The 17,876-nt window shown below is 37.8% G+C and overlaps 1 protein-coding gene across 7 annotated transcripts in view; it reads left to right on the top strand.

The window, feature by feature from the left end:
• Window positions 1-17,876, top strand: part of TCF12 (transcription factor 12) — a 160,466-nt gene that overhangs the window by 81,458 nt on the left and 61,132 nt on the right. For all 7 annotated transcript variants that reach the window (XM_064722652.1, XM_064722648.1, XM_064722650.1 and 4 more), the window contains exon 7: window positions 9,490-9,554. In XM_064722652.1, coding sequence (XP_064578722.1) covers window positions 9,490-9,554 — 65 coding nt within the window. The remainder of the gene's footprint in view (window positions 1-9,489; window positions 9,555-17,876) is intronic.

Genomic DNA, 17,876 nt, shown 5'->3' with positions numbered 1-17,876 from the left:
GTGTACTGTGCCAACTTACAGTGAAAAAACACACCTTTCCCACAAAATCAGATTGAAGAGTATTGCCATTAGCCTACTAATCCTTTATTAATAAAATTCCATTTTGGTGATGTCATTATTTACGAATTGCTATCAGGGGAATAAATCATTTAGGTAATCTCATTTACTTATTTTAAATAGTGTACAAAATGAACCTTCTTACAGACATCTTGCACTTTATGAATATTTTAAGACTTCGTAAAAACCAGCCTTAATATCTGAGATAACCCCTTGCTTTATATATATTTGAAAAAAAAATTTAATCCTTTTGGAGTCAGGATACCTTGACCTGCTGATACAGATGTGCAGAGCATTAGTAATTGCTTTTACATTCTTCTTGCTGTTGTAATAGAAAGTATTTCATCATTCTTATTGATGTCAGCATTTGTATAAAATAATTACCAATATTGCAATGAGCATTCCTTATTCTTAACATGCTGAGGAAAAGTGTTTTCCTTATCTGCTTTAGGTCACTTAAAGCCTCTGTAAAGCATGTGTAGCCAAGCAGAGAGGTAGGATTGATTGATATATGAAGTTTTAGTCTTTAGTGCATTGAGCAGCTCCCCCTGTTCCATGGTGTTTTTAGACCTGAGACTTATGATCACCTTGACTATGTCTGGACTTGGGTCATTGTTCTTAATGTTTCTTCAGTTGTTGTTTCTTCCACACCTGTTATGATCTCTTATAAATAATCTGTTATTTAAAACTCCAGTGTTCATCCTGGAGGTGCTTGGCAGTAAGGTATTGGTGTTTTCATAAATACATGGAGATGTGAGGTGCCTACAGATGAGGGATGGTTTAGAGAGATCTGTGGGTTTGATTGTTTTTTTAGTGGATAGTTAAAAGTTCATTCTCTGTGTAGCTGCAATACCAGTTTGCATTTCTGCAGGCTTGTGCAGTTACCGTCAGTGGTTCAGGGCTTGGGAGGATTGCTTTCAATTTTTGGACATTCCAAAGTCCCATACTGTAAATATTGCTTTTGTATTAAAAGAACACCTCTTCTAAGCTCCTAGCATTTGAAGTGCTTTGCATTACTCTAGCCTATGTAATTATTCTTTCTGGGGTTTTGTTTCACGTTCTTTTGGCTCGATGCACCTTCATGTAATGCATGTGAATAGTCAGGAGTTTCCAGCCCCTAACCAGGACATGGCTCCTCCCAGGCACCATCTCCTCAGGATTCCCCCTCTTGTTTTAACAGGTAACTTGGTTATTCTGTGGTACCTGTGGGAATTGTTTCTAGAAGAAGTAATACTCAGGAAACACTAAACATGTTTTGTCTTCCAAAATGTGTTATAGCATCTAATTTGTGTTTGGGGTTTGGTTTTCTATATTGTTTTCCTGTGTGGTTTGGTTCTTTGGGTGGTTTGGTGGGGTGTTTTATTTCATTGGTTTTTTGTTTGGGGTGCATTTTTTCCCTGTTGCTGGTTTGTTGGGGTTTTTTTGTCATCAGTTTAGCAGCTATTGCTGGTCTGGACCCCCACAGATTGAAAATTCCTGTTTTGCAGACCTCTGTCTCTGCAATTGAGATGGCTGTGAGGGGTGAAGTTAGAAAAGGTTATGCAAGTCATTCAAGTAAGAACTATCAGAAGTTCTGCAGCACAGGTCCATTGTATGCAGTTGCCTTGTGGAAGATGGTTATAAATGTTTGTGGTGTTTGTGCCTGTGTTTATACACACAACGGGCAAGGGGGGAATCTTTCTTTGTTGACAAGCTGACTTTTCATATTAAATGAGAATCAACAGATCTTGGATAGTAAGAGAAGCTGTAGATACTGGCAGAACTTTATATATATATACATGTGAAGTAATCTAGTAATTTGTAGTAAGTAGTGTCACCAAAATAATCTTTTAATTGGAAACAGGTGTAGCATTTTGTTGTAAAGTGTGGATTCTCTATTCATTTCCAATTAAAAAATCCTCTTGACTTTAGACTTAAGAATGTAATTGACGTTCTAAGTAATTTTTGTCCTTAGATCTGGGACAAATTCCACACCAGGAGAGCAAGGGATGCTTTTCAGTTAACTCTAAGTAGCAGCTTTGCTAGTTACTTAAGAATTTCAGCTAAATCCCTTGGGCATGAGGTGGGGAAGATAACAAAAGAAAAAAATACTTTAATTGATAAAGTGAAGACACTTGGATACTCTAGAAAAACAAGGGATGGATAGGTGAGTTAAGTAAATGTATATGACAAATGGTGGCAGTGTGGAATGGCTGCGTGTTCACGTGCAAACTCACTTTGGTTATTGTTTTGTGGATATTCTATATCCCTGATCTCCCTCATTTTTAGTACACTTTTAATCTGTGTCTCACTGGGTGCTCTCTCTATGTGCAGCCCACATCCTGGGTTAACAGAGTGCTACCTTTGATAATGGTGAGGTTAGCCCGGGGTAGACATAGTAGTGGAGGGTTTGCAAGTGCACGGAACAGCTCTTCAGGAATTATTTGGTTTGCAGATACTTGCCCACATATGCTTGGGGGAGGAAGAGAAGAAAGTTCTTTCTTCAGGTTTGTCCTCCCTCTTCCCTCAGTTACTGCTGTGCATTCTTCCTGCCAGCGACTTCAGTGCCTTTTAGCCTTGCAAACATTTGATTTGTTATTCAGCTCAGAGTAAACCTGCTAAGTGGAGGGACAGGAATAGTACTGGGGAAGGAGCCCTCATGGATCAGCCTCTGTTGGAATAGAAATGTTCCTAGTTGACATGAGCATATAAATTACAAGTTCATAGGGTCAATCCAAATATAATGTGGAATTTAGTCCACCCTTACCTCCTGTGTATTTGAAGTACATAAGAACATTAATAAATTGTTTTTATAGCACAAGATCTGTGCAGTGATCTGCAAACTGACAAAATACTCCATCTTTTCTTAGATGTACTTACAAATCAATGGGATGGAAGTGTCAAAGGCATGTCTTTGAGAAGCAGGTTCTTTAGTACCTCTTCACACACTGACATTATTTAAAAAAAAATATTGTGTTAAAGAAGTTGTGAGAAATCCCTTGACTTCTGTGTTTAACATCTTTATAAATATACTCGGAGATTTATTGCCTGGTTGGTTCAATCAGTAGAATTTTCACAGTGAAAGACATCTGCAAATGCCGACACAACTGTAAGTATAAAAGCTTCTGATCTTTTTAGTCTTTGGAAAGCAAATTGATTTTTTTTTTCAGATCATCTTGTGCAAATGTTAACAAAAGCAATAATTCAGTATCCGTTCCTAAATTGCAAAAGTTATAATGGGAAGTTGATTACAGGTAATTCCAGCTTCAGTTTTTTCACATTTTGGATTATTTGGATGTGAAAAGCAGTTCTTGCTCCAAATAAGTAATTGGACTTGATAACAAAAGTATGATGCTGTCTTCTTACAAATGAGAATTTATGGCATGGAGAATCCTAGGAGATCACTGGCAGACCTGAGATTGGACTGTTAAATCCCATAAATCTCATTTAGAATCGCAGCCCTTACTTCTTGATAATCATTAGTTTTCTAGGATCTCAGTCTTGCAAAATTTTGGCCAAAAAAGGAGGAGGGAGCAAATCTGTAGTGTTAAACCCAAGTTTTGCTAAAACATTTACTTCTGCTGTCTGGGAAAATTGGTCTTACAAGATGTCACAGTATGGGGGGAAAAAACCGACATTTATTCACTAGTTGCAGTCTGTACATACCATTTTTATCATGATCATTGTATTTATCATGAGACTGCATTGCTGATCAACATTTGGGCAGGGCATTTCTGGCTTAAATATGTTTGTAGTTTTTCTTCTGTTACTTTGTTAAAATTCTGCCAGTAATAGGATTTTATTGTATATTAATTACTTATTAAACTTCCGGTTAAAAATGTGTCCTACAACTTTGCAGACATTCTGTACTGTGTAGGATTGACTGCTTTATTAAAAGGTGTGAGTGTGGCTGAGTTTGCAGACTTGGAGGGGTATTGACTGGAGAAGCTGCTTGCAGTCAGAGTCTGAACTGAGATGGAGCAGCGATGAGATAAAGGCTGGGTTAGCAAAGTGATTACGGCTGGGGACCTGCTAATCACTGACCTCTGTAGGGATCCTGTAGTTTATCACTAATCTCACTTGCACTTGGCATTTTTCTGTGTTGCTGCTTCATTGTTCATAGCTGAGTGAGTAATTTGGCTTGGAATGAACAGGAGGAGGGTGCTGCAAGTCCAGCAGCTGCACTTGTTGGCACTGGCTTGTTAAACATCCTCAGTGCAGCCAGCAGCATGCTTGGCACACATCGGCCAATAATACTTAAACATTGTCATGAAGAGAATAGGAGGTCATTTGTTTTAAACCATTTCTTCTAATTGTGTTGCTCCAGATCTCTGTTTCGTTTCCAGGAGTTCTGGGGCTCGAGTATCAGAAGGAAAAATGCACGTTGTATTTTTATATGTACTCACAATATATACATGTGTGCATTACAGGTCTTTAAAGTGCTAGACAGAAGATACTAAAACTGGGACAGCCCCTATTAATGAGTAGGCTATATAGCAGTAGAAAAGGAAGAAATTATTCCTCTGCTGCTGTGGGAAATGCATAGATATGTAGTAAAAATTTTTATGGCTGCATGTGTCAGTCTTGCCTCAAAGAAGGCAACACACCAAGTCCTAGGAGCAGAGATGGATTTGTGTTTTAACCAAATGTAATATTTTTTTTTACTGTACTGAATAATTGCTGAATAAGAATTTCTAATGCCAGCAAAATTTAAAGAAATAAAGAGTGAACCTACAAGAATCTTATTCTATAAACCTTGTGTACTTTTTACCTCATGGTAATTTGGAAAGCAATATTGATTAGTAGAAAAATATCTATTTTGTTGAAGGTTTTTCTTGCATCTTTTGTATGTGCCAGTGTAGCTTGTGCAGCTTGCTCCTTGTTACATTAGATCTGCATATGAAAAATTATTTGAATGTATTCATTCTGTGAGTAACAAAGACACATACTTTGCTGGATGTGGAGGAGGAGAAAGCAGTCTGATAATTGATTTCTAACTGAATTGAATTGAAATATTAAACTGAAAACACCACTTTAATAACTTGAAAAGAAAAAGAAATTCTCAAACTTGTCAACAAAGTTAATAAGCTGATTTTTGGGTAGGCTATCTGTGGGGACCAGTGTAAAGTGTTACATTGAAGAAATGATGTTTAGGAACTGTAAAAATACGCTTCAGTGTTCACTTAGAGCAGATTCTCTGTACAAGTAGGGCAGACATACTTCATGTCTGACAAACAGAGCAGCTGCCAGCTGTGGTCACTGTGGCATTCATGCTGGATGATAAACATTGCTCATTAAAAGACGTTGTTGCTTTCCATATTGCCAACCACACAAATTCTTAGCAATGCACAGACAGATCCTCAGTCTGTAAAGGGTTAATTCTGTGGGAATTGAAATAATTTTTTGAGAGTTCTGTCATCTTCTCATAAGCCAAGCATTTTCTAGAAGCAGTGGGAAAAGGCTGTTTGATACTGGCAGGCATTTATAGCACAATCACTGAAGTAGTCCTCAGCTGAGTTCATGCAGCGCTGTTTTCAGCTCACTATCACTTTGCATCTTGCTGTTTCAGTTCCTTCTGTGTTCGGAGTATTTAGGCTGCACAGCTGTTATAGTATAGATGGATTGTGGAAGACAATTCCTCGTGTGGTATTCAAAGGCTGTGTTAAGTTGTGAGCATATCACATTTAGACAAGTGATTGCAAGAGAAAAAAATTATTTACTAAATGCCTATTAATGTTTGAATTGCTAGAGAATGTGTCAGGGTTTTAAATTTATGCAGTTGGGAAATATTTGTGGTTCAGAATTCCTAGTGGGGTTTTCTTGGTTGGGTTTCTGTTAACTCCATAGTCCCTGAACTTTAAGCCTGTTAGGTGGTGACTAGGTCCTTGAAATTTTTCGTGATAAAAACACATGAAACGTCAAAAAAAAACCCCAAGGCCCAACAAGACACATGAATTCCAAGTTATTAAAAGATTCAAATGCCTTGTGAATTGACCTGTGCAAATGTAAAATTTTTGCATATAAGCAGCTCAATTTTTTAAAAATGTCTATTGCTTTATTCCAAATCAGTTTGGCATGCACAACTCTGGAGCCACTAGGATGAAACCTGAAGAAAAGTTTACCATGATGCTACTTTGTAAGCAAGGCATAGATTTTGCTGTTAAAATGGCAGCATCTAGCTTTTTTGTTGTGTGAAAATAAAATCAGATCTGAAGAGGAAATAAACTTCATCTGGGCATCTGCTTTACCTTCCCAGCTGATAAGTCTGCACACTGCCTTACCTCCATCTCTGCACAAACCTGTGCAAATGAAAGTGTTCAATAAGGATTTTGTCATTAATAGTGGTTTTTGCTCTCTTTCTTCTAATTAATGTTCAACAAGGATTTTGTAATTTATAGTGTTTTTTGCTCTCCTTCTTTTAATTAATGTCGGGTGCCACAGTGATAAGTGTCCTTATGTCCCTGAAATGCTGAGCATTGGTGTTTCTGAATTTGCAGCTGCAATGCGAAGGAAGCTATTGCTGTCTGTGTAGGGGCACTGACTGAGACAAGGCCTGAGAGAGGGCATTACAGACTCAGCTGCAAATCTTGTGGGGTAAGCCTGCAAGTCATTTCAGGGTCTGCTTTGGCTCTCACTCTCGTATTTTTAGAGTTTGCATTCTCATAAGCACTGGGACTCCAGTAATTTGGGGTTTTACTGTAACTTCTATGTTTTTATTCTCTTCTGTCAATCTGTAGAGTATGAGTAAATAAGAAATGTATTTCATAAGCTGAAAACCACCAAAGGGATTCTGCTTTGATACATTTGGCCATGTTTGTGAACTTTATTGGATGCTGGAGACTGCCCATGCACTGATCACAGAGTGTGTGGGACCTACCTGTTTGTGAGCCATCCAGGAAGTGTCATCTTCTCACACCTGACATTAGCCACCTTCCAAGTACTTGTGGAGGAGTGCTGAGTGTTTTCTGTTTCTATTGAGAAGTAAACATCACCTGTGGCATTAGCGTACAAAGGTTGAGTAGTGACAGTAGCATTGTGCCCGGGCTGGAGCAGCTGAGGTGTGTTGAGATGACAAGAGCAGTTTGATGTCTGTACTCCATCACCTTTCCATTGTGTTGGAAGTGGAGCTGTCCTGTGATAAGGCCAGGCTGGGAAAGCTTGGTGTTTTCTCCCTGGGGCTTCAGAGGCTTCACTGCTCTCAGATGTGCTCTGATGGTGCCCAGGATCCCCCACCCTCCTCTGTGCCATCCTTGTGCTGTGCCCGTGTGGAGATGAAGCTGCTGACCCTGCTCCAGTCCCACCCCGGGCCCACAGGGTGCAGCTCCATGGTTTGAGGGGGAGCCAGGAGCAGGACTTGGGTGTGGGCTCGGTGGGTGTTGCTGTAGTGTGTGACTGCTCCTTTTGGGTGTTTAAAAAATGTGTACCTTGAATATTATGACACTATGGCAAGTTTGAGAGTGCTTGAAAGGGGAAAGTGTTTGGGAGACTGTCTATGAAAGGCCCTCTCATGGCTGATCCTGGGTTGTTTTCCAAACCCTTCATTGAAAAGCTAGGGCATTTGAACTCAGATTAAATGTTAATTTGCCGAGCTAAGTTTTGATAAATATTTAGGCACTGCAGCATCAGAAGGCTTTGACTCTTCCTGGTCTCTTCTTGGAACCAAATTTACTTTAGGTTGGGCTGTTGGAGTAAGCTTTTCTCCTTTAATATGAATCTGCCATACTTTAAAAATTATAACATTTAAATAACATGATTTTATGCATTCTTATCTAACAATTTCTTGCTTGCTACACAAACTATAATTTAAATCATAATTTTTCTAGCCTCTGTAATTGACTCTTGTACAAATATTTGTTTTAAAGCCTGCCTGGAATACTGCATACTTCAGTCAAAGTTGTTTATCATGTGATATGAGATTCTCATTTTCTGGAAAGAAAGTGCTGAGTCTGGTTTAAAATGAACAGCATGATTCATCCTACTACTTATAATTTTGCATGCTAGGTATTTTATTTGCTTGGTGCTTGATAGATTGTTAGAAGCAAATTGCTTCAGCAGAAAAATGTTAACTTTTTTTCTCCCTTTGTTACAGCAGAGCTGCCATTTTTCAAGCAAACTATTGTTGACCGTACCATTGGTAGCTATCATGATGATAACCTTGCAGAGATGTTGTTCCATGAGATTCAGACTTCCTCTTCCTTCCTGCTTACACAAGATGCACTTTTAAAATGAACAGAAAGCATACTTTAGATTTTCCTCTTATGAAATTGTATTTAGGGACTTCTAGCAGTAAGAGAGAAAAATCAGAAAAAGCAAAGGAAGTCCTATTCTTGAAGTGCAATTGCAATAACATGGAGCTATTTATCACTGAAATGGGAATGTGAAAGAGGCTACTTTTTCTTCTTATTAGGACAGGATAACACACACATCATTTGCAAAGGGAGTGCCTAGTTGGGTGAGATAGCATTCATTTTCAAATGGGTAGATCTGCTTAATTAATGCTTGCCTTTGGATAAGGCTCTGAGTGGTGGTACAGGGTTTTTCTGAGCCCTAACTGTGCTGTAATTAGGGCAGGCACATGCACTTGGTGCTTTTTGTTACACACAAACTTGATGAGTGTCTGATGCTTGGCATTGTTCCGTGGGCTTCTATTAAAGATTTTTTTCAAAGTGTAGCTTGATAAACTTCTGAGCTCTACTGGAGAAGCTGCACACTGAGTTTTCATATACAAACATGCCATTTTGGTGGCATACCTAACAAATACAGCACTAAGTAGATTTTCTGGAGCTGCCAAACCCATTGCTAATGTCTTGTGACTTGAGGCAGCAACATCAGAAGGCAGCCTCTGCACCGTGTTCTCTGTGTGCTGCTTACCCTCAAAAATTGCATTTGCTGTCTTGCCCACTTGTATTGCTTGAGTTTTGTGCCTGCTGATCTGTACATGAAACAAAAAGAGATTTAGGGGTGAGTGCCAAGAGCTGAATAAATCAGCTGTGGTTTAAGGGTGAGTTTTAGTGTTTTAAATCAGATTTTTGTTTGATTTTCATGTGGTGTGATTTTATTGCTCAGTATATTAATTGTCTAATATGGATACCAGCTAAGTGTTACTTTCATGTAGGAAGGAGAAATGTCTGAAAATGTCTCTACCTTTGCTTGTTAATAATGGAAATAAAAATGGACTTTTGCCTTTTTTATTTAAACATACTGAATAGGAATATTTTATAGCATCTCACTGGTTACAAAAGGAATTTAATTAGGTAAATATGTGATCTATTACTGTAGTGTTGTTTGAGCATGTTAAACACAGATATAAAAACCTGATTTTATTCATGCAACTTAACGTTTGTAAATTTATTATGATGCTAATAGATTTTCTGAATTGCATAAAAGGACAACTGATGTGGATGTCTAGGGGATTTTAAAAATAACCAAATTTTAAATTTCTTTCTCTTTTAGGAAAAACCTCTGACAGAGGTCCATTTCCACTGTATGGTAGGGATACAGGCTTGCCTGGCTGTCAAGTAAGTACAGAGTTTCTTCATTTCAGAGTGATGATATTCTTCATGCTATTTTAATGAGCCAGACTAAGAATACTTTGATCATTGTTTAAAAGTTTGTTTTGAATGCACAGGAAGTTTGACTGCTTAAAAAGTATAATTAGCATGTGATTACATTCAGTGTCTGTTGATAAAGATTTAAATAACTAATATGTTTATAATTCTAAGAAATTAATTTATGTTTATTTTCTCAAAGAGGAATAATTTTTTAATTTTACTGTAGGTTGACTATTTCCTTTGAGCTGATATTTTCAGAAGTATCTTTCTAACATTTAGCGCATGAGTTTGACATCTTGGTTTTCAGTCTTTAACTAGTAGCTTGGGAAGTGTGAATGGGCAGCACCATGTGGCAGTGCTTCCCCTATTAAGAAAGGATCATTCTCACAGCCTTTACTACTTCTCTGCAACGCAGATGTGGCAAACAAAGACCCATTTGTAGCTGTATGGGTGAGCTTTCAGCAACATTCTCCCCAAAAGCAGTATAGCTCTTTACCTGAGAGTTATGGGCTTCACATTACTGCCAGTCCAAACAGTAAAACATTGTATTAGTGTAGTTACTATTGTTGAAATAACTCTGTATGTACTCTATTTAAATATAATAACTTAAATTTGGCATTAGTTTGGAATCAAATTAATTTCCACATTACTTTTTCATTAAATTAATGCTTTGTATTGGAAAATGGTTTTATGTGAACTTTGTAAAAAATTCCACTCTGCTTTGCACTAATGAGTGTAATTTCTGTTGTTCGGTTTCTCAGTGAGGAAAATCCTTTTATATCTTTGTATATTTAGGATTGTTTCTATCTAGTACTGTTTAATATACCTACAATCCTACCTTACATATACCTGCAGTCTTATACATGTTTGTTTCTATTAACATGACTTTTTGTTCTGTCCCTTTGATAAGCTTCTGACTATTTAATCTCCCTCTGTTTCTTTTTCCTTAAAATTTTTAGTATGTGGGGAAAATGTTACTATAGGTAAATCTGTATTAGTTCTATATTCAGGAAAATAAAAAATGAACATAGAATTAACTTTCAATTAAATTTTAATTCCATATAAATTCATGTGATAAGTTGCAGTTTGTACTTTATTTTGGTTTTTGTCAGGTAAATCTGACAGTACTTGAATTCATTTAGCTTGGACTGTGCTGGGATTTCTGAATCTTTTTGATTTATTTGCTTGTTTGTTTGAATGCATGGTAATGCTTAAAATACAGCTCTCATTGCAGCCACAGTGTTTGATATCTGTCATAGAGAAGGTGCAAAGTGATCATGAGAGGTGATTACAATCTAAATGAAGAATCAGCTGCAATGGCCCTGACAGAGGCTTCATGGGGTCAGTTCTCAAAAAAGTCCAGAGAGGGAAGAGGCTGCATGACCACCCTGGGTTTTGTTTTCAACTGCTGAAGTGTAATTACTTTAAGCAAGTTTCCCTGGTCCCTTATCTAAACATCACTGTAATTGAAGTAGCTGACTCTTGTCTTACAGCCAGTGGACATGGATCTGCTCTCTTTTGAGCCTGTAGGGGCTGGGAAAACCATTAGATGATGAAGATGATAAGGAGTCCTTAGAGAAGATAAGATATAGCTGGAGTTAATTTTGACCTGGGTGTGTGCAGTGCAGGTATATTTTAACAGTGGCTGTGTAACAGGATCTATCTCAGACTGAAATGTTGGTAGAAAAGCTTATGCTGTGCTCTGAATGCTCTCCAGTAGGTTCACAACTCTAGGGGATTCCAGTGCTTTAAATGAGGTCAGATTTTCACCTAGGGCCTTACCACCATGGCAAAAAGACATTTCCTGGATCTTTCAGACAGTACTGTGAATGTTATGTTGGGTGGTACTTGCCTGTTTTCCTAACAAATATCCAGTTTCTGATACATATTTGAATTATGGTGATCAAAAATTTCCCAATACCTTTTTATGGTAATGGGACATTAGCTTACTATTCCTCACCCTGTGTTTTTCAGTTTATAGGTTCCATGTACAAAAATGTATTTACTTTTGAACACATTGCTTTTACCATCTCTAAATTTGTCAGTGCAATTTTGTATTCCAGGCTTGCATGGCATTTGTAGATCCTTATGGGTTATTTGCTTTGTGAGTTCAGTAAATGCAGTCTTCATTTTTCATCCAAGTCACTAATTAAGAGGTGGAATGATGCCCAAAACAGAGGCCTGCAAAGTCTCAGCTAATACATTCACCCACTGTTGATCATAAACTCTTAGCTGTTTTTAATCAGCTTCTCTCTGTATTCAGCACTTGTTTTAGTTGTCCTTGGTTCCTTAGTTCACCTGTAAATGTGGAAGTGGTAAAAGCCTTATTTAAACATGTATTATGCAATCTGAGAAAGAAATTTATTTTATATAGGGTATTTCAGCTGAATTGGTATCACTTCTTCATTATCTTCTGACATTTGCAGTCTATTTCTGACAGTATTATTAAAAAAAAAAGGAAATTTATGTTTTTGAGGAATTGCAAGCCACTACTTTTCTTCCTCTCTGAAACCAACTAACCCCACTCTTTTCTGGTCTCTGCTCTGAACCATGAGTTCTTCAAAGGCAGTGGCTAAGGTTTCTGAAATGGTAAAATGGCAAGAGCTAGTCAGTCTCCTGAGTTTGTTATTGGGTATAGATAAATTGAAAATATCTAACTTCTCCAAATTCACTTGAACCCATCCTTCTCCTACCTACTTTCCTTATGTTTCTGGTGTAAAAGGTATTAATAACCTAGTATGGAAGTGTGAGGAGTTTTAATTTTTACTTTGAGTTTACAGAAGGCTGCAATGAAAATTTTCAAGACTACTGTAAGCTGCAATATTTCAGAGTCTTAGTATCATTCTCACCTTTTACTGAAAATAATCTAAGCAGTGATTTGTAGGGACTGTTTGCTACCTACAGGCTTTATATTTAGGCTGTAGGAGTGAAGTGTGATTGATTTTCAATGTAGCTTAGGAACCTGAGTGACTTAGGTAATAGAATCTGATTCACTGTAACATTTAGTCACAAGAACATAAATATGGCTAATTTAGAAATATTTTATTAGCAAGAAGTGCAGGTTTTCAGGTTTTCTCTCCATCAGGTGTTTTAAACAAGCCAACAAGCAACATCCAAAAGTATATAGACTCTAAGTGGATGGTTAAGATGACAAATTAAGGCTTATGCAGAGCTGATTTAGATGAATGTAAAAAATGTTTACCTGGAGGAAGAATTGACAGCTTTTAGAAGAAATACTAAAAACTCTGTTTAGCTGTCAGAATGAAATGCAATGCTACATGACTTGACAAAAAGTCTCCTTTTGTGTCTTTGAATTGAAGGGAGGGTGGTGGTTTGTGATTTTTGTGGGGAACTCCACCATTCCTGTCGGCCATGTAATTGCAGTTTTGGGAATGGCAAGTTTTCACAAATTATAAATCAGGTAAAGGTTAAATTTTCAGAAAACTTCTTGTGATAAAAAGGGTTTTCTTGGCATTTGTGTGGTTTTGTACTGGAAACAGTAGCTTATGTGAAAGAAACAAGATTAGACTTCAGATATTGAATTCACTACTCCCATTTCCAATATCATCAAAAAGGTCCCCAGCTGTCACTGCACATTGGTTTGACAGCTCTGAGCTCAAAGAAAGCCAGGGGTCTGCAATATTTTTAAAGTGAAATTGAGATAAATGTGCAGTACATGTGTAGCTGTTAGACTAATTCTTCTAATTGTTGGTGTGGGTCTTCCCAGAGGGTAACTTTATCCCCAGGGGCCTGAGAGTGCCCTGGGGAATTGGGGGGGAGTTTCTTTGGCCTCACGTTGCCTGTTCTCATTGCCTGCCACCGGCGCTCCCCACTGGCATCACTGGGCTCAGCATGGGAAATTGCTGGTGACCATCCCCTTTAATGTTCTATTTTCATTCTAAACAATCATGCATGAAAAATAGACATGTGGAATTTTTTGACATGTGGAGATAACACATTTTTCCTCCCTTCATAATCATTTGAAGTCTGCACTGTATCCTGTGTGTGGGAAAGGAGGAGAATCCAGTGCTGAGTGTAATGGATGCTGGGCAGGAACTAAAGAGGCATTCAGCACTTGTGGTTTAAAGTGTAGCTTTTTATAAAGAGTCCTCTCTTAATTTACTCCATTTTTGTTACTCATTAATCTCTGTGGTCTACATGATGATGGGACACTTCAGAACTTATAAAACCCATTTAGAAAAAGCTGCTGCTGGTAAAACTGTAGAATATATGAGTGCTGGAAGGAGCTATGGATTGAATTTAGTAAATACATTTCACTTAGACTATGTACAATCACATATATATATGTAAAATAATTTATAAAATATACACTGTAGTACATGATGTATATACATATTGCATGAATAGTATAGCACTACACAGAAGGCATATGGATGATCTGTATGACTCTGTGTACTCTACATAGATTTTATTTAGTGGCAGATGGATTTCTAAGTCATTTTTGCTGCTACTATTATATAGGTTTTGTGTATGTTGGTAATGCACAATAAATAAGGCAGCTTTTTCTAGGATGAGAAAAATCCAATAGAAAGCTGCTCCATCAATATTTGCAGTAATATTTCTACCCCATTTTCCCTTCAGTAGCCATCAACTCTGCTGTTGCCATGAAGCTAATGTGGGGTGACTCATTTAGCAGCATATTATTGCATCATTGCAGCATGATGTAAGGCACATCAGGCTTTATTAAATTAGCCTGAGTTTTGCAGTATCTCAGTAACATTTTATGCACATTAGCACCACACTTAGTGCTCCTTATGGGGATACACTCCAAGTAAACAGATTAAGACATGATTTCAGACAACTTTTCAGAATTTACCAATTTCTCCTTTCTTGACAATTTAACATGGAACTTTAAAGGTTTGCATCTTGTTGCCTGCAAATTTAGCTATTTGTTAAAGAATAAAATGGCAGCATGTTAGACTGTATTTGTTAGCTGTTACATCCTTAACAGACTAAAAAGTTTGTTCTATTTTTGTGTAAAAAAATTTGTTTCTGAACAAACACTATAAGAACTTCTGAAATAAACCCAAAAAATGCCTTTAGCATCAATTTCTTGGGCAATTTAACAGATGATCACTTCAGCAAAAGAAATGAATGCAAGTGTATGTTACTTTGTCTTTGCATAGTCAGTAATTTGCCTCTTTAAAATTTAAAGAGACTTTAAAGCAGCTTGAACAGAATTCAAACCTAAAGAGCAATCCTGCAATGTTGGGGCAAGTAGTTATCTCAGAGCTCACTCTCTAACAGCTGAGGAAGAGTAATAAGGGTATAACTCCAGAAATTTGAGCTGTCTAGGGAGAACATAAAAGCTCATTTGTATTGTGCATAAGCAAAAATGGCAACTTTTTTGTATGACTGGCTGGTATTACAAGCAAAAGTTAAAACAAGAGTATAGATACCAGAAAATAGCACCAACCTAAATGTATTTTTAATATGTTCTGAAATATATTATATAATATTAATAAATTATATTTAAAAATAAATCAATACATAATTAATTTTTGCTAAAATAAACATTCATTTATATATTAACAATTATGTAAATTATTATTTATATCATACTTTTAATTTATGCAGTTATATAAATTCTATAACTATGTATATAACTAAGATATGTATTTGGTGTAATGGAGAAGATTGATTTTAGTGTTTTTAATAAAGCATCAAGTAACATTAAGCAGCACTAAGATTAAGCACACAGACAAAAATGTGAGTGTTAGGTTATAAGGATGTGCAAAATGTGTGTGGGAAGCAGAAACAGGATTTACTGACAAAAATGGAAAAGTGGAGAAGAATATGAAAAATGTAATTGGAAATACAAGTTTTGTGAGGACAAAAACCTCAGAAGTGGCAACAGTGAAAGAGATGAGTGATTGTGAGTAGTGGGGTAGAGCAGGATTTTAGTGGCATTTGACAGCTGGGATGTTGCCTAAAATGTAAGAGTTAGACTAGAGAAGGGCTTTGTGCCACAGGGTGTTTTCCCAGGTGCTTGTTGTTCAGATGGGTGCAAAGGCACACAGATAAATCCTGCTCGGGCTGCAGGAGCAGGGTGGCAGCCTGGCAGTTGTTCCTGGGATGCTTTGCCAGGGTTTCTGCCAGCCAGTGTCCATGAAACAGCCAGGAAGCTTTTCCTCCTCACTGCTGGTGTGTGTCTAAAGATGCTTTAGATGGATCTTTCCAATGAGGCAGAAAATTACATCATTTTCTGCACCTTTCTGATGAGTGGGGCTTTACAAAGGCTACAAGCAGTGGCACCAGTTGCTTTTCTTCCTTCCTCACATAGTTTTAGAAGCAGAACAGAGAACATGATGCCTCCTTAAATCCAAGTAATACTGAGTTATGGAAGTATAAAAAAAATTTAAGGCTTGTACATGTGTGGGGATTTTAATACCAATATAACTTTAAAGCTGAAAAACTGGTTTTATTTTGTAAATTCTCTCTTTTTAATCTCCCCTTCTCTGACACTTTTGATATCAGGTGTCTCCCTGAAGCAGATTTTTACAGCTGAGCTATCAATCTCTAAGAAATGCAGCTGCTGAAGGAAAGGCTGACACAATGTTAACTGAAGCAGTGACTCTGGATTCTGCCAGCTGATACCATCCTGAAAGATTGGGATGGGGAGAGGAATATATAGTTTAAGGGCAGATGGAATGCCTGAACTTTAGTTTATTTTGCTTTATTTTACTTCTCAAGTAGAATCAAGCAATATTAACTTTCTTTTCATCATGATTTATTAGAAGTGAATTACTTATCGTGCTATTGGGAAAATATCTCCTGTCACTCAGCAGATAAGGAGTCTGCAAAACCTTTTTAGAAAGTAAAAATGTATGGGGCACGGGCTAGATTTCTTTTTCCAGCGCTGGAGGTGACCACCTGAAGTTAATCAGGGAAGACATTCCCCCTGGAATGAAGCGGGTAGCAGGTGTTAGGAATTTGTTATAGTTGGAGGAGGGATGCTATTTATAAAGGGAGAGCAGCTCTGTAAGGAATAATTTTCAATGCCTTTACCAAGCAAACAGTTTCTTGTCTTTGCCCTTCTCTTTCTCACACTATTTAGGCTTGGCAAATTTCCTTGCCACCTTTATTTTTTCGTTTATTTTTGATTGTATTTAAGGTTATGGGTATTCTGTAAACTAATACGCATATTGCTGCATAAGGAAGGAAAAATATGCTACAGCACAGAGTGCAGGTAAAACTTCTTTGGCGAATTACTATTTGTGTCCAACTGTTCTGACTGCCTCAGAGCTGGGTGCTTCTCAATTACAAATATATATGGTATTAGTGGAGGATGGGGAAAATATTAGCTCAGCTCTGTACTCCCAGCCATGCCTGCTTATCTGAATGAGCTGGATTGCCCTTTGGATTTTCTTGAAGTGTGCATTCCTTTTGTCTGTAATTACTCTAGTATGTTAAGCCCCCATTTACCTTCCTTTTTGAATTAATAGGTAGAGAAGGTCCCTTCCCAGACTTGACAAAAGCACAAATAGCTGGTGGCAAGAAGAACAGATGCCCTGAGCAGGACTGGGGAGGGGGAGTTGGTGCTGTGGGCAGCCTGTTCTGGGCAGGGGGAGTTGGTGCTGTGGGCAGCCTGTTCTGGGCAGGGGGAGCCTGTGGGTGCTGTGGGCAGCCTGTTCTGGGCAGGGGGAGCCTGTGGGTGCTGTGGGCAGCCTGTTCTGGGCTCTGCTTCCTGGGCTGGCTGGGACAGCACAGCCCAGCCACTGAGGCAGGGCTGGGAGGAAGCACAAGATTTGGCATTTACATTCCTCCTCCATGGAACTAAACCATGCAGCTTGTTTTGGTTTCAGCTGTGTTCTGGAGTGCTTTTCCAGACCCCGGTGCTCCTGCTGGCGCAGGTTTCTGAAGAGCAGGGAGAGAAGGATAACATTTATTCAGGAGAGGGGATTGTAGCCTAGGATATCTCCTGGCCATTTCCTAGCACCCTACTACTGAACTGAGTTCTCCCTTGATCATATGTGAAAACATTTGGGTTCTCCATGTTAAGTCCTAACAATTAACTGGTTGCTAATTAACATAACCTCGTCATGTTAATAATTTTCTGACTTGGTTCTTAGAGCAAGATTTTTCTCTTGGTTGTGTGCGGGAGGAGATGTACAGCTTCCATACTATATACATGAAATGATCTATTAATGGTCTGAAATATTTTAAAATAATTTTGCTGAAAATGCAGAGAGTAGTTTGAGAACTAAGGAACAGATGCAAATATAGTTTGTTTTATAATATCCTTTGTAGTCTAACTTCTGTAAATAA

This window comes from Zonotrichia leucophrys, chromosome 10, assembly GCF_028769735.1.
Source record: "Zonotrichia leucophrys gambelii isolate GWCS_2022_RI chromosome 10, RI_Zleu_2.0, whole genome shotgun sequence".
Taxonomy (NCBI): Eukaryota; Metazoa; Chordata; class Aves; order Passeriformes; family Passerellidae; genus Zonotrichia; species Zonotrichia leucophrys.
This window is presented reverse-complemented; position numbering and strand designations above follow the sequence as displayed.